The sequence below is a fragment of the Hordeum vulgare genome, chromosome 2H, assembly GCF_904849725.1.
Source record: "Hordeum vulgare subsp. vulgare chromosome 2H, MorexV3_pseudomolecules_assembly, whole genome shotgun sequence".
Classification (NCBI taxonomy): Eukaryota; Viridiplantae; Streptophyta; class Magnoliopsida; order Poales; family Poaceae; genus Hordeum; species Hordeum vulgare.
In genome coordinates this window covers 549,037,985-549,058,641 of record NC_058519.1, presented here as the reverse complement: position 1 = coordinate 549,058,641, position 20,657 = coordinate 549,037,985, and the positions used below count along the sequence as shown (strand labels likewise).

Below are 20,657 nucleotides of genomic sequence, written 5' to 3'. Positions count from 1 at the left end.
TTCTAATAAAAGTTCAGGTTTACATAAAAATTGGAACAATTCTTAAAGAATATTAAATGTTTATGAAAATTAGAACATTTCTCTAAAAAACACATCCTTTGACTGATGTTTTTTTTCTTTAAAGAATGTTTTGATTTTTTTGTACGTTTCGAAATGAATTTTCTAGTAAAAATAGATTTTTTTAGAATCCTTACGATTTAAAACAAGTGCAAACATATATTTTTTTGAAACAAAAATAGTGTAAACATGTGTAAAGCTGTGAAATTTCTTAAACTAATTTCTTAGTAAACAAATTACACCGGCCACATGCAAGGTCGGGTCATGTGCTCTACATATAGTTATAAATCCGAAGAATATTAAGCTTAAGTTTACTAAGTAAAACCAAGTATCACAGTCATAAGAAGACTCAAATGAGTAATTGGAATCTATCAAGTCCTTATGAATCATCTTAGGTGTTTTACAGTTAGTGAACGAACACATAACCACCAGTACAACACTACCCATTTTCGGATAAATTGTTTCATTCAAGCACCATCAGCTGCTCATTACGGAGAGTCATGGAAGCAAAGTGGCAACAAGCTAACTCTTTAGATGATCTCCAGTAACAGAGGCGGCAAGGTGGCGTCGGAGAGGGTCAAGTGAAGCCTGACGAAAGTGTCCTGCAGGGTATATGGCGTGTGCCATTCTTGCGTGTCGGCACGCCAAAGAGTTTCGTCCATCTCACCGCTGACGTCGTACATAGGGTGGCGGGAGGGCATCGCGGCGAACCACCATGGTGGCCGGTGGCGACCTGGTTGCTGAGAAACATTTGCGTGGCCTTTTGTACAAAAACTGTATCGACAACGTCGGCCGGTGCGTCTCAATCGCCGACTATCTCTACTTCTTTGCGGAGCCGGGGTGCCACGGGCGGCATGCTCTAAATCTGCCTCGATCTGCTCTAGAAAAGTCTCGGATCCGGCGGCCGTTCATCAGGTTGGCTGCTCCATAGCTCGGGCTCCTCCGCCGCTCATGATCCACAGAAATTGATGGCATGCAGCGGAGCTGCATCCAACAATTAATTTAGATAGGTGGCCCTAATTTACATTATTCTATGTACAGTTTTCTATGTGGCTTTAAAAAAATATGTTTGCTCTTTTAATAATAGTATAGATTACCCAGTGGCAATGACCAATTCCACAATGCCACCACTGCAGGTATGAGAATTGTTTGCATTGGGCATTCTAAATTCTATTATTCCTACCCCTGTCACAAATCACCAATTGAAAAAAATCTCCCCTTCATGTTCATAAGGCCAAATGAACTTTGTTTCTGTGTCATTTTCTTTGCTTTAGATAGCAAAACTTTCTTTGCAATTCCTAATTGGTAAAGGATCATGTGTCCGGTAGATGCTAGGTTAGGCTGAATATCTCCTTCATGTCCCTAAGGCCAAAAGGAACCTTGTTTCAGTTTGTTGTTTAGCTTTAGATTACACATTTACTACTGTAGTAATTAAGAAGGTGTGAGACCTGTGTTGGAACCGAGGTTTTAACCGACGCCATCTAGGAGGCAACACGTGCGCTCTGACCACTAGGCAAACATTTTGATAAATGGAATGGTTTTTGTTTACATTAACAAACAAAACAGAACAATACACGCGCTACAAACTATGAACAGATCCGCACATCATCAAATAGGCAAATTCAGAACCCTAAAAATGCCCGTGATAGAATAAAATTAGGGATGTGTGATTTCTACACTCAATTCTTACTCGTATTATTGCCCATCAGCACACGAATTAATCCGTCCAGATTGGTCTCCGAGGGGCCACCTCACAGGGTCGCCCGCGCTGCCTTCTGCTTCCATTCCGCAGCGTAGTGGCGCATCTCCTCCCCCTTCTCGCCCTGCATGGTCTCCCGTATCATGGCCGCCACCTCCGCCCGCCGCACCTCGCCGCCGATCTCCATCCCCACGGCCCACTCCGTGCGCTTGTACCAGCAGTTGGTCTGCTGCTCCGCGGAGAAGGGCCAGCTCAGCATCGGCACGCCGGTGCAGAGGCTCTCCAGCGTCAAGTTCCATCCGGAGTGCGTGAGGAACACGCCCACAGCCTCGTTCTCGATCACGACCTCTGATACGTCTCCGTCGTATCTACTTTTCCGAACTCTTTTGTCCTTGTTTTGGACTCTAATTTGCATGATTTGAATTGAACTAACCCGGACTGACGCTGTTTTCAGCAGAATTGCCATGGTGTTGTTTTTGTGCAGAAATAAAAGTTCTCGGAATAACCTGAAAATTTATGGAGATTTTTTCTGGAATAAAAGAAAAATACCTGCGCAAAGATCCACCTCAGCGGGCAAGCCAGTGGGCCACAAGCCCACAGGCGCGGCCACCCCCTATGGTCGCGCCGTGCAGGCTTGTGGGGCCCACGTGGTACCACCGCCCCCAAACTCAGCTCTATATCTTCCGTTTCGCCTGGAAAAAAAATCAGAGAGAAGGTTTCATCGCGTTTTGCGATACGGAGGCGCCGCCACATCCTGTTCTTCATCTAGAGGGCAGATCTGGAGTCCGTTTCGGGCTCCGGAGAAGGGAAATCGTCACCATTGTCATCATCAACCTTTCTCCATCGAGAATTCCATGATGCTCTTCATCGTTCGTGAGTAATCTCATCGTAGGCTTGCTGGACGGTGATGAGTTGGATGAGATCTATCATGTAATCGAGTTAGTTTTTGATGGGGATTGATCCCTAGTATCCACTATGTTCCAGATTGATGTTGCTACTACTTGGCTATGCTTAATGCTTGTCACTAGGGCCCGAGTGCCATGATTTCAGATCTGAATCTATTATGTTGTCGCCAATATATGTGTGTTTTAGATCCTATCTTGCAAGTTGTAGTCACCTACTATGTGTTATGACCCGACAACCCCGGAGTGACAATAGCCGGAACCACTCCCGGAGATGACCATAGTATGAGGAGTTCATGTATTCACCGCGTGTTAATGTGTTGGTCCGGTTCTTTATTAAAAGGAGAACCTTAATATCCCATAGTTTCCATTAGGACCCCGCTGGCACGGAAGGGATGGACAATAGATGTCATGCAAGTTCTTTTCCCTAAGCACGTATGACTACATACGAAATACATGCCTACATTAGATTGATGAACATGAGCTAGTTACATATCTCTCTGTGTTATAGCTGTTACATGATGAATCACATCTGTCATACTCATCCATCACTGATCCACTGCATACGAGTCTTTTATTAATGGTCCTCGCTACGTAACTTTGCCTAGGCTTGTCCCTTGCTACAAAAGGGATTGGGCCACTTTGCCGCTACTGTCACTACTGTTGTTACTTGTTACTCTGCTGCTGCTACTGTTGTTCCTTGCTACTCCGTTGTTACTGGTTGCAAGACTTTGTTGGAGCCGTAGCCGAGGAAGCATTCTTCTCAAGAATAATCCCCCGTCAACGTGCTGGCGCCATTGATACAATAGTTAGGAATAGTCTACCTTGTCACCAGATCGTTTCTGGCACCGTTGCTATCATACTACTTTGCTACTGATACTTTGCTTGAAGACACTAATCTTTCAGGTGTGGTTGAATATGACACGTTCAGCTGCTAATACTTGAGAATATTCTTTCGCTTCCCGTCTTGGCGAATCTATAAATTTGGGTTGAATACTCTACCCTCGAAAACTTTTGTGATCCCATACGCTTGTGGGACATCAAGGCTTTTTCTGGCACCGTTGACGGGGAGGCACGGCTATATTCTCTGAGTCACTTGGGATTGACGTCTGCTAATCACTATGAGGAATCCGAAAGATCCAAGAACTAAAATCCTCCCTTCCACTACGAGGAGAGGTAAGGAACTACCATCCTAGCTCTGCACTTGATTCACCTTCAGTTTTGAGTAAGTTTGCGACTTCGCCTCCTGCTAGAAATCTTGATATGTCGCCTATGCTAGAAGATGCTACTTCTACTGCCCATGATGCTATGCTTGATACTATGCCTGATGATGCTATGCTTGATACTCTGCCTGATGATGCTATGCTTGATACTATGCCTGATGATGCTTGATGACCCACAAGTATAGGGAATCAATCGTAGTCCTTTCGATAAGTAAGAACGTCGAACCCAACGAGGAGCAGAAAGCTCTGATAAACGGTTTTCAGCAAGGTAATAACTGCAAGCACTAAAAGTAGCGGTAACAAGTGATGATGTAGTGAGGTGAAACGTAGCAGGTGAAAAGTAAACAGTAACAAGTAGTAGAAACGATGCAGCAAGTGGCCCAATACCTTTTGTAGCAAGGGAAAAGCCTGAACAAAGTCTTATAGGAGGAAAAACGCTCCCGAGGACACACGGGAATTTCTGTCATGCTAGTTTCATCATGTTCATATGATTTGCGTTCGTTACTTTGATAGTTTGATATGTGGGTGGACCGGCGCTTGGGTACTGCCCTTACTTGGACAAGCATCCCACTTATGATTAACCCCTCTTGCAAGCATCCACAACTACGAAAGAAGAATTAAGACAACGTCTAACCATAGCATTAAACTAGTGGATCCAAATTAGCCCCTTACGAAGCAACGCATAGACTGGGGTTTAAGCTTCTGTCACTCTAGTAACCCATCATCTACTTACTACTCCCCAATGCCTTCCTCTAGGCCCAAAGATGGTGAAGTGTTATGTAGTCGACGTTCACATAACACCACTAGAGGAAAAGACAACATTCAACATATCAAAATACCGAACGAATACCAATTTCACATGACTATTAATAGCATGACTTATCCCATGTCCTCAGGAACAAAAGTAACTACTCACAAAGCATAATCATAATCATGATTAGAGGTGTAATGAGTAGCATCAAGGATCTGGACATAAACTCTTCCACCAAGAAATCCAACGAGCATCAACTACAAAGAGTAATCAACACTACTAGCAACCTTGCAAGTACCAATCGGAGTCGCGAGACGGAGATTGGTTACAAGAGATGAACTAGGGTTTGGAGAGGAGATGGTGCTGATGAAGATGTTGATGGAGATGACTCCCTTCTGACGAGAGGAGTGTTGGTGATGACGATGGCGACGATTTCCCCCTCCGGGAGGGAAGTTTCCCCGGCAGGATCGTCCTGCCGGAGCTCTAGATTGGTTCTGCTCAAGTTCCGCCTCGTGGCGGCGTAGAATCCATGAAAAAGCTCCACCCTGATTTTTTTCGGACGAAACCCTTCATATAACAAAAGAGGGGGGCCAGTGGGCCACCAGGGTGCCCACAAGCCCTGTTGCCGCGGCCAGGGGGTAGGCCGCGGCAACCAGGCTTGTGGGCCCCTGGCAGCTCCCCTCTCGTACTTATTTTGCCCAATATTTTTTATATATTCCCAAAAAATTCCACGTTGATTTTCAGGGCATTTGGAGTTGCGCAGAATAGAGGACTCAGACTTGCTCCTTTTCAAGTCCAGAATTCCAGCTGTCGGTATTCTCCCTCTTCAAATAAACCTTGCAAAATAAGAGAGAAAAGGCATAAGTATGGCACCACAAAGTATAATAACAGTCCATAAAGCGATAAATATCAACATGAAAGCATGATGCAAAATGGACGTATCAACTCCCCCAAGCTTAGACCTCGCTTGTCCTCAAGCGAAAACCAAGACCCATAACATGTCCACATGTTTAGGGGTGAAGGTGTTGATAAAACATAATATGGACATGAGGGCATCATGATCACACATAGAACAGCAATACATCATAAAGATTCCTATGGGAAAGTAACAATTCCTTCACAAAGCAAAGTATGAAACAAAAACCTTACCGAGAAGTAGCCAACAACAGTCCATAGTCATTGAAGCAATTGAAATTTATCATCACATCACGAAGAGTCAAATAAGAGCTTGTAAAGCAAATCCACATACTCAATCATCTCTTTTGTTTTCCACAATTGCTACAACTCACGTGGTACTCATGGTATCAAAGTTTCAGTTGGACACAGAGAAAGATAGGGGCTTATAGTTTTGCCTCCCAACCATTTACCTCAAGGGTAAAGTCAACAATAATAAAGCATACGTACTCATCTCCAAGTTGATATATGAATATAGATCTTTCCCAAGCATATGACGGTAGCCAAGATAAAGGCAAAATAACGAATTGGTGAAGATCACCATGACTCTTTCAAGGGCAAAAAGTAAAGGTACAAGATAGGCCCTTCGAAGAGGGAACCAGAGGTTGTCATGCGCTTTTGAGGTTTGGATGCGTGTCCTCTTAGTGCGGAGGAACGTCACTTTATATTGCCCCCTGTGATAAAGAACTTTATTATGCAGTCTGTCGCTTTTATGTCTTCCTCATCACATGTTCGTATAAAGCTTATTTTCCACACACTAATAGATCATACATATTAGAGAGAAATTTTTATTGCTTGCACCGATGACAACTTACTTGAGGGATCTTATTCAGTCCATAAGTAGGTATGGTGGACTCTCATGGAAAAACTGGGTTGAAGGTTTAAGGATGCACAAGTAGTATCTCTACTTGGTGCAGGAGTTTTGGCTAATATGAGGTGTGATACGTCTCAAACGTATCTATAATTTTTTATGGTTTCATGCTCTTATGTTGTCAACTTTGGATTTTTTTATATACCTTTTATATATTTTTTTGGGACTAACTTACTAATTCAGTGCCAATTGCCAATTCCTGTTTTTTCTGTGTTTTTGACTCTTTTCAGATCTGATTTTGGAACGGAGTCCAAACAGAATAAAATCCCCGAAATAAATTTTTACAGAATAGAAGAAGATCGAGGGACTTGAGGGCCAAGGCAGGAGAGCCACAGGGGCCCACAAGCCCTGTGGCCGCCACCAGGGGGCGGCGGCTACCAAGCTTATGGCCCCCCTGGAGCTCCCCTGCCCTATCTATTTCGCCTATATATTCCCTAAAATCCCATAATAAATCAGGGCATCCACGAAAACACTTTTCCGCCTCCGCAAGCTTCCGTTTCCGCGAGATCTCATCTGGAGACCCTTCCCGGTGCCTTGCCGGAGGGGACTTTGGAGTTGGAGGGCTTCTACATCAACATCATCGCCTCTCCAATGACTCGTGAGTAGTCCACTTCAGACCTACGGGTCCGTAGTTAGTAGCTAGATGGCTTCTTCTCTCTCTTGGAACTTCAATACAAAGTTCTCCATGATCTTCATGGAGATCTATCCGATGTAAGCCTCTTTGGCGGTGTGTTTGTCGAGATCCGATGAATTGTGGATTTGTGATCAAGGGTAACAAGATGGGCTTTTATCGTAGATATGAGATTGTCCATCTACATCATGTCATCTTGCTTAAGGCGTTACTCTGTTCTTATGAACTTAATACACTAGATGCATGCTGGATAGTGGTCGACGTGTGGAGTAATAGTAGTAGATGCATAAAGTATCGGTCTACTTGTTTTGGATGTGATGCCTATAGATATAATAATTTTCATAGATAACGTCACGACTTTGCGCGGTTCTATCAATTGCTCGACAGTAATTCGTTCACCCACCATCTACTTGCTTTCATGAGAGAAGCCACTAGTGAACACTACGGCCCCCGGGTCTATTCACAACTATCGTATCCACTTTCCTTTTACTTTGCTTTGTTTCCTTTTTGCTTTCAGTTCTCACTTTGCAAACAATCTATAAGGGATTGACAACCCCTTCATAGCGTTTGGTGCAAGCTCTTTGTGTTTGTGCAGGTACTTGTGACTTGACGCGATCCTTCCTCTGGATCGATACCTTGGTTCTCAAAACTAAGGGATATACTTACCGCCGCTGTGCTACATGACCCTTTCCGCTTCGAGGGAACACCAACGCAAGGCTCCAAGGCCACGGGGGAATCCTTTGCATATTTTCCAAGGAAGTCCCTAAAGGCGTAGCCGTAGCAGAAGGATTCCTGGCGCTGTTGCTGAGGAGTATCAAGACAAGAATAGTCTCCCGTCAACACGCTTATTTTTGGCGCCGTTGGAAGGTCTTTTGTTGTAGTAGCATGTATGGTGGACTCTCATGGCAAAACTGGTTTGAAGGTTTATGGATGCACAAGTAGTATCTCTACTTAGTGCGGGAGTTTTGGCTAATATGAGGTGGAAGCAATCGTCACATGCTAAGGGATCTCTAATCATATAACATTGTTCAGAGCCAAGCAAACACAATTCATTATGTTGTCTTCCTTGTCCAACATCTACTTCTAGGCATGCACTAGTTTAGTGAGTGTTCACAATCATAGATGGTGTCAGAGATGATATATTTATATGTGAACCTCTCCTTCCTTATCGCTTCCTATTAATTGCAACAATGACCAAGGTCTACGTTTGCCTATCCTCAACAAGTTTCAATCCTCATTATTTTTATATGTGAAGCCATCACTTCCCATAAGATCACTACATGGTCTTTCATGATTTTGTTCTATTCTCACTCTTTTGATCATGGCAAGAGGCAAAGCCCTTCAACTAAGACACTCTTTATTATATGGCTCACGAGCAAGAATACATCAGGGGTAACACAAAGCAAAACTAAAGACTAAAACACTAAGACTTATAAACTATTAGAGAAAAAGAAAAACTGAAAAGGAAAACTAAAACAAAGGTAAAGGCAAAAGATGTGATGGTGATACGATACCAGGGCAACTCCCCCAATCTTGGCAAAAGCCAAGGGGATTGCCCATACCAATGCTCAGTTGTCTTCCTTTGGTGGTGATGGTGGTGGAGTTGCAACCTTTGATTCCAAGAGGGCCATCAGTCTTCGATTTATACTTTGGAGATCTGTGATATGTCTCTCCAGCAAAACAACTTCACGAGTGAGATAAGTATTGCGAGCACGAGTTGTTTCACAAAACCTCAAGAGTTCAATCAAAGATGGAGACAGTAGGTGGAGGTAAGGTTGGAGGAAATCCACTTCTTCAACTTCTTCCTTGTTGAGCACAGATTGCACTTTGTCCCATGCCTGATCCTTCTCCTTAGCCTTGCCCTTGGTTTCTTTAGGTAGCCTCTCCTTAGCCTCCATGACCTCCATCCTTTTCATATCAGCATGAACTTCACCATAGATTTGACGGAGGTTGTTCTCCCCCACAGATTCCTGGGACGACATCTTGACCTAGATATGCGGCATAAAACAGGCTCGAAACGAAAAACAGAGGAAATCTGCGTGATGCAGGGGTCAAACCAAACGGAAGTATATATAATGATTTTTTCCAGACCAGAAGGAGTACCGTGCACGAAAACGGAGTCCGGGAGGCGCACGAGGTGGCCACAAGCCCTCACGGCGCGGCCAGGGGATGGGCTCGCACCGTGCAGGCTTGTCGCCTCCTCGCGCACTTTCCGGACTACTTCCAACTTTTGTATTTTTTCAAATATTCCAAAACGGAGAAAATTTCCTATGGGGAAAGTTTTGGACTCTGTTTTCTTACCGAATCTCATACCTCTTCGTTTTCGGAGTCTGAAACAGGCCGATAAATGTCCCTTAGGTATTCTTCCAGAGTTATGGTATTGATTATATTGCTTTCAACATTTATGGGAGTACCTCAGATATAATGCTTGATTCTCTGCCCATTTACCACTCTCGGACAATTACCTTCCGTGTTGTCGATCTTGATAGCACCGGAACGATATACTTCCTCAACAACATAGGGACCTTCCCATTTAGAGAGAAGGTTGCCTCCAAAGAATCTTAAACGAGAGTTATATAGCAAGACATAATCACCTACACTGAACTCACGCTTTTGTATCCTCTTATCATGCCACCTCTTAACCTTATCTTTGAACAGCTTGACATTCTCATATGCCTGAGTTCTCCACTCATCAAGCGAGCTAATATCAAATAACCTCTTCTCATCGGCATGTTTGAAATCGAAGTTGAGCTCTTTGATTGCCCAATAAGCTTTATGCTCTAACTCAAGAGGTAAGTGACATGCTTTCCCATACACCATTTTGTACAGAGACATGCCCATGGGATTCTTATAGGCAGTTCTATAAGCCCACAGTGCATCATCGAGCTTCTTAGACCAATTCTTTCTAGACTTGTTGACAGTCTTTTGCAGAATTAGTTTAATCTCTCTATTTCTTAGCTCTACTTGACCACTGGACTGAGGGTGATAGGGAGACGCAATTCTATGGTTGACATTGTACTTAGCGAGTGTTTTACGAAAAGCACCATGAATGAAGTGTGAACCACCGTCGGTCATTAGATATCTAGGGACTCCAAATCTAGGGAAGATAATTTCTTTCAGCATCTTGATAGAGGTGTTGTGATCAGCACTACTAGTGGGGATAGCTTCTACCCACTTAGTGACGTAATCAACATCAACTAAGATGTGTGTATACCCGTTGGATTTTGGAAAAGGTCACATATAATCAAAGCCCCAAACATAAAATGGTTCAGTGACAAGTGAATAGTTCATAGGCATTTCCTGACGTTTGCTAATATTACCTATTCTTTGACATTCATCACACAACAAGACAAACTTACGGGCATCCTTGAAGAGAGTGGGCCAATAGAAACCTGATTGCAATACCTTGTGTGCAGTTCTATCTCCCGCATGGTGTCCTCCGTAGGCCTCGGAGTGACACTTCTGTAGGATCTGTCCCTGTTCATGTTCAGGTACACAACGTCTAATAACGCCATCTACTCCTTCCTTATAAAGGTGAGGATCATCCCAAAAGTAGTGTCTCAAGTCAAAGAAGAATTTCTTCTTTTGCTGGTATGTGAAACTAGGTGGTATATATTTGGCAACGATATAGTTTGCATAATCAACATACCACGGTGCACTACGTGAAGCATTGATGACATACAATTGCTCATCGGGAAAGCTATCATTGATAGGTTGTGGGTCATCAAGAACGTTCTCCAACCTAGACAAGTTATCTGCTACGGGCTTATCAGCACCCTTTCTGTCGACAACGTGCAAATCAAATTCTTGTAGCAAGAGAACCCATTTGATAAGTCTAGGTTTAGCGTCCTTCTTCTCCATGAGGTACTTAATAGCAGCATGATCAGTGTGAATAGTGACTTTGGAATCAACTATGTAAGACCTGAACTTTTCACATGCAAACACGACTGCTAAAAATTCCTTCTCCGTAGTGGCATAGTTTCTCTGGGCACTGTCTAGAGTTTTACTAGCGTAGTGAATAACATTCAACTTCTTATCGACTCTTTGCCCTAGAATAGCACCAACAACATAATCACTAGCAAGTTCCAATCAGCTGGTTGAACAATAGGTGCAGTTATCAAAGCCCTCTTAAGTATTTCGAAGGCTTCCTCACAATCTTCGTCAAAGACAAAAGGAATATCCTTCTGCAAGAGATTGGTAAGAGGCCTAGAAGTCTTAGAGAAGTCTTTGATGAACCTTCTATAGAAACCAGCATGACCAAGGAAACTTCTTATTCCTCTGATATCTGTGGGGTATGGCATTTTCTCGATTGCACCATCCTTAGCCTTATCGACTTCAATACCTCTTTCAGAAATTTTATGTCCTAAGACGATGCCTTCATTAACCATAAAGTGGCACTTCTCCCAATTCAAGACAAGATTGGTGTCTTTACATCTCTATAAGACTCGATCAAGGTTGTTGAGGCAATCATCAAAGGAAGACCCGTAAACGGAGAAGTCATCCATGAAAACCTCAACAATCTTTTCACAAAAGTCAGAGAATATAGCCATCATACATCTTTGAAAGGTGGCAGGTGCATTACACAAGCCAAAAGGCATACGTCTATAAGCAAAGGTACCGAAAGGGCAGGTGAAAGTGGTTTTCTCCTTATCAGATTGTGCAACTGGTATTTGGGAGAAACCAGAATAACTGTCATGAAAGCAGAAATGTGTGTGTTTGGACAACCTTTCTAGCATTTGGTCGATAAAAGGCAGAGGGTAATGATCTTTCCTAGTGGCCTTATTCAACTTCCTAAAATCAATCACCATCCTATAGCCAGTAATAATCCTCTGTGGGATCAACTCATCCTTATCATTAGGGACAACAGTGATGCCTCCCTACTTAGGAACGCAATGCACCGGACTCACCCAATCGCTATGAGCAACAGGATAGATAATACCCGCTTCCAGGAGCTTTAGTATTTCTTTTCTTACTACTTCTTTGATCTTAGGATTCAATCTCCTTTGATGATCATCAACTGGATTGAAATCAGGATCAATTTTGATCTTGTGCTGGCATAGAGTGGGACTAATGCCCTTAAGATCATCAAGAGTATATCCTATAGCAACACGGTGCTTCCTCAGAGTTTTTAGTAACTTCTTTTCTTCCTGCTTTGAGAGGCTAGCACTAATAATAACAGGATATATCTCCTTTTCATCAAGATAGGCATACTTAAGAGTACCAGGCAACTGTTTAAGCTCAAACACAGGATCTCCCTTTGGTGGGGGTGGATCCCCAAGCAGTTCAACACGCAAGTTGTTCTTAAGGATAGGATATTGTTCTAAGACAACTCTATCTATCTCATCCCTTTCATCCATATGCATATCATTTTCATGCTCAAGCAAGTATTGCTCTAAGGGATCAGTAGGAGGCACGGCAATAGAGGCTAAGGCAATAGTTTCATCCCTACTAGGAAACTCCTTTTCATGAGGTTGTCTACCAAACTTAGAGGAATTGAACTCATGTTACACACCTTCAAAGCCAACAGTGACAGTTTGCTTCTCACAATCAATATGAGAATTGAAAGTATTAAGAAAAGGTCTACCAAATATGATGGGACAAAAGCTATCTTGTGCGGTAGCAAGAACGAGGAAATCAACAGGATACTTCGTTTTACCACACAAGACTTCAACATCCCTAACAATTCCCACAGGGCAGATAGTATCTCTATTGGCAAGCTGAATAGTGACATCTATAGGTTTTATCTCAACAGGTGCAATCTCGTCTTTGACTTAATCGTATAAGGATTGAGGTATTGCACTAACACTAGCACCCAAGTCACATAAACCATGGTAACAATGATCTCCTATCTTAACAAAAACCACAGGCATGCCAACGATAGGCCTATGTTTGTCTCTAGCGTGAGGTTTAGCAATTCTAGCAGCATCTTCACAAAAGTGAATATTATGTCCCTCAACTTCTTCAGACAGAAGATCTTTGAAAATAACAATGCTAGGTTCAACTCTAATTTGCTCAGGGGGTGTAGGTGTTCTAATGTAGCCTCTACGTATCACAGTTGAAGCTTTAGAATGATCCTTTATCCTAACAGGGAAAGGTGGTTTCTCAATGTAAGCACTGGGAACAACAGGATCACTATAGGCAATGACTTTCTCTTCAACTGGAGTGGGTTTTACTACATTGACTTCTAAAGGAGGATGATATTTAAACCACTTCTCTTTGGGGAGATCAATATGAGCAGCAAAGGATTCACACAATGAAGCTACTATCTCAGAGTCAAGTCCATACTTAGCGCTAAAATCACTAAAGGTATTTGTCTTAACAAAGGATTTAACGCAAACAAACATGAAATTCATACCTGACTCCTTACCTTCTTCAAGCTCCCAATCTTCATAGTTGCGTTTAATTCTCTCCAATAAATTCCATTTGAAGTCAATATCTCTCTTCATAAAAGAATCGGTACAAGAAGTGTCAAGCATGGTGCAATCATCATGAGAAAGCCAAGCATAGAAGTTCTGAATGATAATTTCTCTCGAGAGCTCATGATTGGGGCATGAATATAGCATTGATTTAAGCCTCCCCCAAGCTTGAGCGATGCTTTCTCTGTCACGAGGCCAAAAATTGTAAATATAACTTCGATCACGATGTACTAAATGCATAGGATAAAACTTTTGATGAAATTCCAATTTCAACCGATTGTAGTCCCACGATCCAGTATCATCACATAGCCTATACCATGCCAACGCCTTATCCTTCAAAGATAAAGGAAATACCTTCTTCTTGACCTCATCCTCGAGCACACCTGCAAGCTTAAATAAACCACAAACTTCATCTACATAGATTAGATGCAAGTCTGGATGTGATGTTTCATCTCCTGTAAAAGGATTAGCCAGCAGTTTCTCAAGCATACCCGAAGGAAATTCGAAGCAAATATTTTCAGTAGGTGCAGCAGGTTGAGGAGCAACCATTCGTGCTTCCGTTCGAGGTGAAGATACCCCGAACAAGCCCCTCAAAGGATTAGTATCCATAGTGACAAGTGACAATAAATTTCAGCACACTATATGAATGTTTCCTTACCAAGTTCCACTTACCAAAGGCGCTTCACTCCCCGGCAACGGCGCCAAAAAAGAGCCTGGATGACCCACAAGTATAGGGCATCAATTGTAGTCCTTTAGATAAGTAAGTGTGTCGAACCTAACGAGGAGTAGAAGGATCTGACAAGTGGTTTTCAGCAAGGAAATATCTGCAAGCACTGAAATTGTCGGTAACAAGTGATTGTGTGATGAGATGATTCGTAGCAAGCAACAAGTAACAAAAGTAGCAATGGTGCAACAAAGTGGCCCAATCCCTTTTGTAGCAAGGGACAAGCCTGGACAAAGTCTTATAGAAGAAAAAACGCTCCCGAGGACACACGGGAATTTCTGTCATGCTAGTTTCATCATGTTCATATGATTCGCGTTCGTTACTTTGATAGTTTGATATGTGGGTGGACCGGCGCTTGGGTACTGCCCTTACTTCGACAAGCATCCCACTTATGATTAACCCCTCTCGCAAGCATCCGCAACTACGAAAGAAGAATTAAGACAAAGTCTAACCATAGCATTAAACTAGTGGATCCAAATCAGTCCCTTACGAAGTAACGCATAAACTAGGGTTTAAGCTTCTGTCACTCTAGCAACCGATCATCTACTTACTACTTCCCAATGCCTTCCTCTCGGCCCAAATAATGGTGAAGTGTTATGTAGTCGACGTTCACATAACACCACTAGAGGAAAAACAACATACAACATATCAAAATACCGAACGAATACCAAATTCACATGACTATTATTAGCATGACTTATCCCATGTCCTCAGGAACAAAAGTAACTACTCACAAAGCATAATCATAATCATGATCAGAGAGGTAATGAGTAGCATCAAGGATCTGAACATAAACTCTTCCACCAAATAATCCAACTAGCATCAACTACAAAGAGTAATCAACACTACTAGCAACCTTACAAGTACCAATCGGAGTCGTGACACGGAGATTGGTTACAAGTGATGAACTAGGGTTTGGAGATGAGATGGTGCTGATGAAGATGTTGATGGTGACGAGTCCCCTCCGATGAGAGGAGTGTTGGTGATGACGATGGCAACGATTTCCCCCTCCGGGAGGGAAGTTTCCCCGGCAGGATCGTCTTGCCGGAGCTCTAGATTGGTTCTGCTCAAGTTCCGCCTCGTGGCGGCGGCGAAACCACGAAAAAGCTCCTGTCTGATTTTTTCCTGGACGAAACCCTCCATATAGCAAAAGAGGGGGACAAGTGGGCCAGCAGGGTGCCCACAAGCCCCCATGGCGCGGCCTAGGGGGTGGTCGCGCCGTGCAGGCTTGTGGCCACCCCCTGGCGGCCCTGTGGCGCTTCTTCGGCCCAGTATTTTTTATATATTGGGAAAAAAACTCCGTTGATTTTCACGGCGTTTGGAGTTGCGCAGAATATGTATCTCAACTTTGATCCACTTTCAGTCCAGAATTCCAGTTGCCGATATTCTCCCTCTTCATGTAAACCTTGCAAAATAAGAGAGAAAAGGCATAATAATAGTACCGTGAAGTGAAATTACAGCAAAAGAAGCGATAAATATCAACATGAAAACATGATGCAAAATGGACATATGAGTCACCTCTGCGCACCCGACCTTAGTATCCTTAAGAGCGCAGTGACGGGTGACAAAAGCTTCAACATGGGAGCTATTATAGCAAGGAGGCTGAATAAGAATGCTATTGAAGGGGATTTCTTTGGTGGGATCTATGCCACTCGCATAGCAAATTTTCTTGGAGTACCCATCCGCGAAGGATATCCCCCGCTCCATACAGCTTTCCTTGACTGCGTCGCTTTGACACGCTACCAGTTCCTTGAGAGGGATGACGAATCCCTCCTATATCGTTTGATATTTAACCGGCAACGTGTTTTCCATATTACCCTTCCTGCTCCTACCTTCTTTGACTTTCAGGTAAAACGGAGATATTACATAAACAGAGGAGAGGCACAGGAGTATGAGAGGGAGGCAAAGGTCGCTCGTCTCCGTGAGGCAGCTATTCAGGCAGTGGCTGCAGCGCTCCCGTATAACCCCCATTATGATTTTGGGTTTCGCCAGGACCATCCTTGGGAGTAGATCAAGTTAGGCCAAAAGCCTAAGCTTGGGGGAGTACGTGTTCTCACCGACTTTACATTTTTGCTTATGCTTTCACTTTGTTAGCCGGTGTTCACACTTTGCCACTGTATCATCTATGCTAGTTTATTTTCTTTTTCTTGTTTTCTTTTCGTGTGTCTTTCTAGTTTGAGAAAACCCAAAAAGATTTTCTTTTTCTTCTTTTGCTTGTTGGGAGCTTTCCCGTGTAAATAGTTTTCTTTTTCTTTGGGTCAAGGTAGAAGACCATGGTTACAATGTTTAGTGGCTCTTGCATGCATACCTGTTTAGCTTTCAAAGAGCCATATTACTTTGTCTTCTCCTTTGTGTTTGCCTGCAGATTCCAGCTTTAGTCCAATGCACGAGCACGCTTATTATTGTTCACATCATTCGGTCGTGCAAGTGAAAGGCAATAATGACGATATATGATGAAGTGACTGAGCCTGGAAAAGCTGGTATGAACTCGATCTATTTTGTTTTTGTAAATATGACTAGCTCATCATGCCTGATTCAGCTTTGTTGTGAGAGAAACATGTTTGCAATGACAACTTAGAGATCATAGTTGCTTATGCCATGCTTACTTAGCTAGGAGCTTATAATGGTTTGTCTTGGTTGCCAACATGAATGTTGAGATGACTAGGATGTAGTATGATAGGATGGTATCCTCCTTTGAATGTTTTAAGTGGCTTGACTTGGCGCATGTTCACACATGTAGTTGAAACAAAATCAACATAGCCTCTATGATGTTCATGTTCATGGTGATTTATGTCCTACTCATTCTTGCACTCAATGTTAGTTACTCTCAATGCATTTTGATGACCGATGTCGCTCTCTAGTTGGTCGTTTCCCAGTCTTTTGCTAGCCTTCACTTGTACTAAGCGGGAATACTGCTTGTGCATCCACTTCCATAAACCAAAAGTTGTGCCATATGAGTCCACCATACCTACCTATGTGCGGTATCTACCTGCCGTTCCAAGTAAATTTGCATGTGACTTTCTCTAAACCTTCAAGAAATAATCTGTTTTGCATGCCCGAACCGCTCATGTGGTGACAGGGGGCTATTGGTATCTTCCATGCTAGGCGTGTTATCCTCGATATGTGTTTATTCACTATCATTCACGAGAAAGGGGCCGGTAATTGGAATTCCCAGTTCCATACTCAAATCGAAAAGATAATTACAAACAAAACTCCCCCAGGATTGATGTTGGTATGGACGGTGTCCGAGGATTCGGCTAGCCGTGGAGTGTGATTTATTGGTGGTGGGGGAGTCAAAACTTTACTTTTCTATTTGGGAACCGCCTATAGCATGTGTAGCGTGGAAGATGTTGAGAACTCTTAGTCATTGCGTTGGCAATGAAAGCATGTCACCCAAAATTAATATCTCTGTTTTCAAAGCTTGAGCTCTGGCACCTCTGCAAATCAATGCTTCCCTCTGCGAAGGGCCTGTCTATTTATGTTCCTGTTGAGTCATCCTCCTCTTACAAAAGCACCAATTAGAGAGCACCTCTCTCATTTTTATGCTTTGCTTTTAACTGTGTTGAGTAAGACTATGACTGGATCTTCATTGCCATGAATTACAATGTTTAGTCAGCCCTTGGTCTTTGAAGGTGCTCTGCATTTATGTTTTGCGGTCTCAAAAAGAGCTAGTGAGATACCATCTATTCGTACTGCTTCATGTTGTTTTCATTGAAGTGTTGACGTTTGAGACTTATTATCATTTGCTCGCTAGTTGATTATGCCATTGATATGAGTTTACCGTGAGACCTAGATGTCAATTGCTTATGTGGTTTGCTTGTGATGTTGCTGAAATTCTGGTTATGAGTTAGACATACTTGCAACAACAAGATCAAACAAAGTTCGTCAAAGTTTTTCTTTTGTCTCTTTCAGTTTGTCAACTGAATTGCTTAAGGACAAACAAGGCTTTAAGCTTGGGGGAGTTGATACGTCTCTATCGTATCTACTTTTCCGAACTCTTTTGCCCTTGTTTTGGACTCTAATTTGCATGATTTGAATGGAACTAACCCGGACTGACGTTGTCTTCAGCAGAATTGCCATGGTGTTGTTTTTGTGCAGAAATAAAATTTCTCGGAATGTCCTGAAAATTTACGGAGATTTTTTCTGGAATAAAAGAAAAATACCTGCGCAAAGATCCACCTGAGGGGGCGTGCCAGTGGGCCACAAGCTAACAGGCCGCGGCCACCCCCTATGGTCGCGCCATGCAGGCTTGTGGGGCCCACGTGGCACCACCGCCCCCAAACTCAGCTCTATATCTTTCGTTTCGCGTGGAAAAAAAGTCAGTGAGAAGGTTTCATCGCGTTTTGCGATACGGAGGCGCCGCCACATCCTGTTCTTCATCTGGAGGGCAGATCTGGAGTCCGTTTCGGGCTCCGGAGAGGGGAAATCGTCGCCATCGTCATCATCAACCTTTCTCCATCGACAATTCCATGATGCTCTTCATCGTTCATGAGTAATCTCATCGTAGGCTTGCTGGACAGTGATGAGTTGGATGAGATCTATCATGTAATCGAGTTAGTTTTTGACGAGGATTGATCCCTAGTATCCACTATGTTGTAGATTGATGTTGCTACTACTTGGCTATGCTTAATGCTTGTCACTAGGGCCCGAGTGCCATGATTTCAGATCTGAACCTATTATGTTGTCGCCAATATATGTGTGATTTAGATCCTATCTTGCAAGTTGTAGTCACCTACTATGTGTTATGACCCGACAACCCCGGAGTGACAATAGCCGAAACCACTCCCGGAGATGACCATAGTATGAGGAGTTCATGTATTCACCGCGTGTTAATGCGTTGGTCCGGTTCTTTATTAAAAGGAGAACCTTAATATCCCGTAGTTTCCATTAGGACCCCGCTGCCACGGGAGGAATGGACAATAGATGGCATGCAAGTTCTTTTCCCTAAGCACGTATGACTACATACGGAATACATGCCTACATTAGATTGATGAACATGAGCTAGTTACATATCTCTCCGTGTTATAGCTGTTACATGATGAATCACATCCGTCATACTCATCCATCACCGATCCACTATCTACGAGTCTTTTACTACTGGTCCTCGCTACGTTACTTTGCCTAGGCTTGTCCCTTGCTACAAAAGGGATTGGGCCACTTTGCCACTACTGTCACTACTTCTGTTACTTGTTACTCTGCTGCTGCTACTGTTGTTCCTTGCTACTCCGCTGTTACTTGTTGCAAGACTTTGTTGGAGCCGTAGCCGGGGAAGCATTCTTCTCAAGAATAATCCCCCGTCAACGTGTTGGCGCCATTGATACAATAGTTAGGAATAGTCTACCTTGTCACCAGATCGTTTCTGGCACCGTTGCCATCATACTACTTTGCTACTGATACTTTGCTTGCAGACACTAATCTTTCAGGTGTGGTTGAATCTGACACGTTCGGCTGCTAATACTTGAGAATATTCTTTCGCTTCCCGTCTTGGCAAATCAATAAATTTGGGTTGAATACTCTATCCTCGAAAACTGTTGCGATCCCATACGCTTGTGGGACATCAACCTCGTGCGGGCACCACGTCATCAAAAGGCCGCATCCCTTGATGGCAGCTTGGAACTCCGGCAGCAGCACCGCCGCGTCGCCCTTGACGAGGTCGGGTCGGACGTTCCACAGGAAGGGGTAGCTGCGTCGCCGGAGAGCAGCACGTACATGACCACGCCTGCGCTCCACACGTTCGTCTTCTCGCCGTAGTTGCCGCCGGACACAACCGCGGGCGCGAGGTAGTGGGGGTGCCCACGAGGCCCTCGGCGTGGTCGCCGTCGGTGCCGATCCACGCGGCCGACTCGAAATCCGCGTCTCAATCTCTCTCCGGTGACGAGGCGGGGCTCAAGCCGCCGCATTGACCCGATCCAGATGCTGCGCGGGTGGTTTGTGGGTTGAATAGGCAAAACTGCAGGGGGGTTTGTGTAAGAACGAAATGTTTTCTCAAATACTATCCATTTAAAATAGGACTGCGGGTTGAATACTCAGAAGCGTAGGGAATTTTGTGTAAAAGTGCGACGACGGACGACAGAAGCCATCGGTGCTTTATTATTAGGGAGAGATAGCACAAATGCCCGTGCGTTGCAACGGGAGTAAAATTACCTCACCAACCTGTTTTACTCACTGAAAGTTGGATGATTATGTTAATTGTGTTTAGACTCACCTACATCAACATGTTGTAGTCGAGTTTAGTTCAAATTATTAAATCTGACATTGCTTTGAAATAATCAAAAGTATTGTTAGCTTTCCATCAGCTATAAATAAAAAGCTTCGACCACAGATAATTACAACAAAAATAGCAATTTATATCCATTTCTGAGTTTTAAAGATAGAGAGTGGAATAATTAGAAAGTCAAGAAAGGGCTAGATGAATCTGATTGAATAACT

General features: G+C 43.4%; 1 protein-coding gene across 1 annotated transcript; it reads right to left on the bottom strand.

Moving 5' to 3' along the window:
• Positions 1 to 1,808: 1,808 nt before the first annotated feature.
• On the bottom strand, positions 1,809 to 20,128 carry LOC123428621 (7-deoxyloganetin glucosyltransferase-like). Its single transcript, XM_045112833.1, has 3 exons — positions 19,959 to 20,128; positions 19,791 to 19,911; positions 1,809 to 2,102 (listed from the first exon to the last, which is right to left on the bottom strand). Exons 1-3 carry the CDS (start codon positions 20,126 to 20,128, stop codon positions 1,809 to 1,811), a joined length of 585 nt encoding a protein of 194 aa, XP_044968768.1.
• Positions 20,129 to 20,657: the final 529 nt, after the last annotated feature.

Excerpts from the sequence above, each read along its gene's own strand:
- LOC123428621 (XM_045112833.1), bottom strand. The coding sequence starts at position 20,128 with ATGCGGCGGCTTGAGCCCCGCCTCGTCACCGGAGAGAGATTGAGACGC. Across the intron at positions 19,912-19,958 it reads TACGGCGAGAAGACGAACGT|CTACCCCTTCCTGTGGAACG; the intron begins GTGGAGCGCAGG and ends CCGGCGACGCAG. Across the intron at positions 2,103-19,790 it reads TGACGTGGTGCCCGCACGAG|GTCGTGATCGAGAACGAGGC; the intron begins GTTGATGTCCCA and ends GACGTATCAGAG.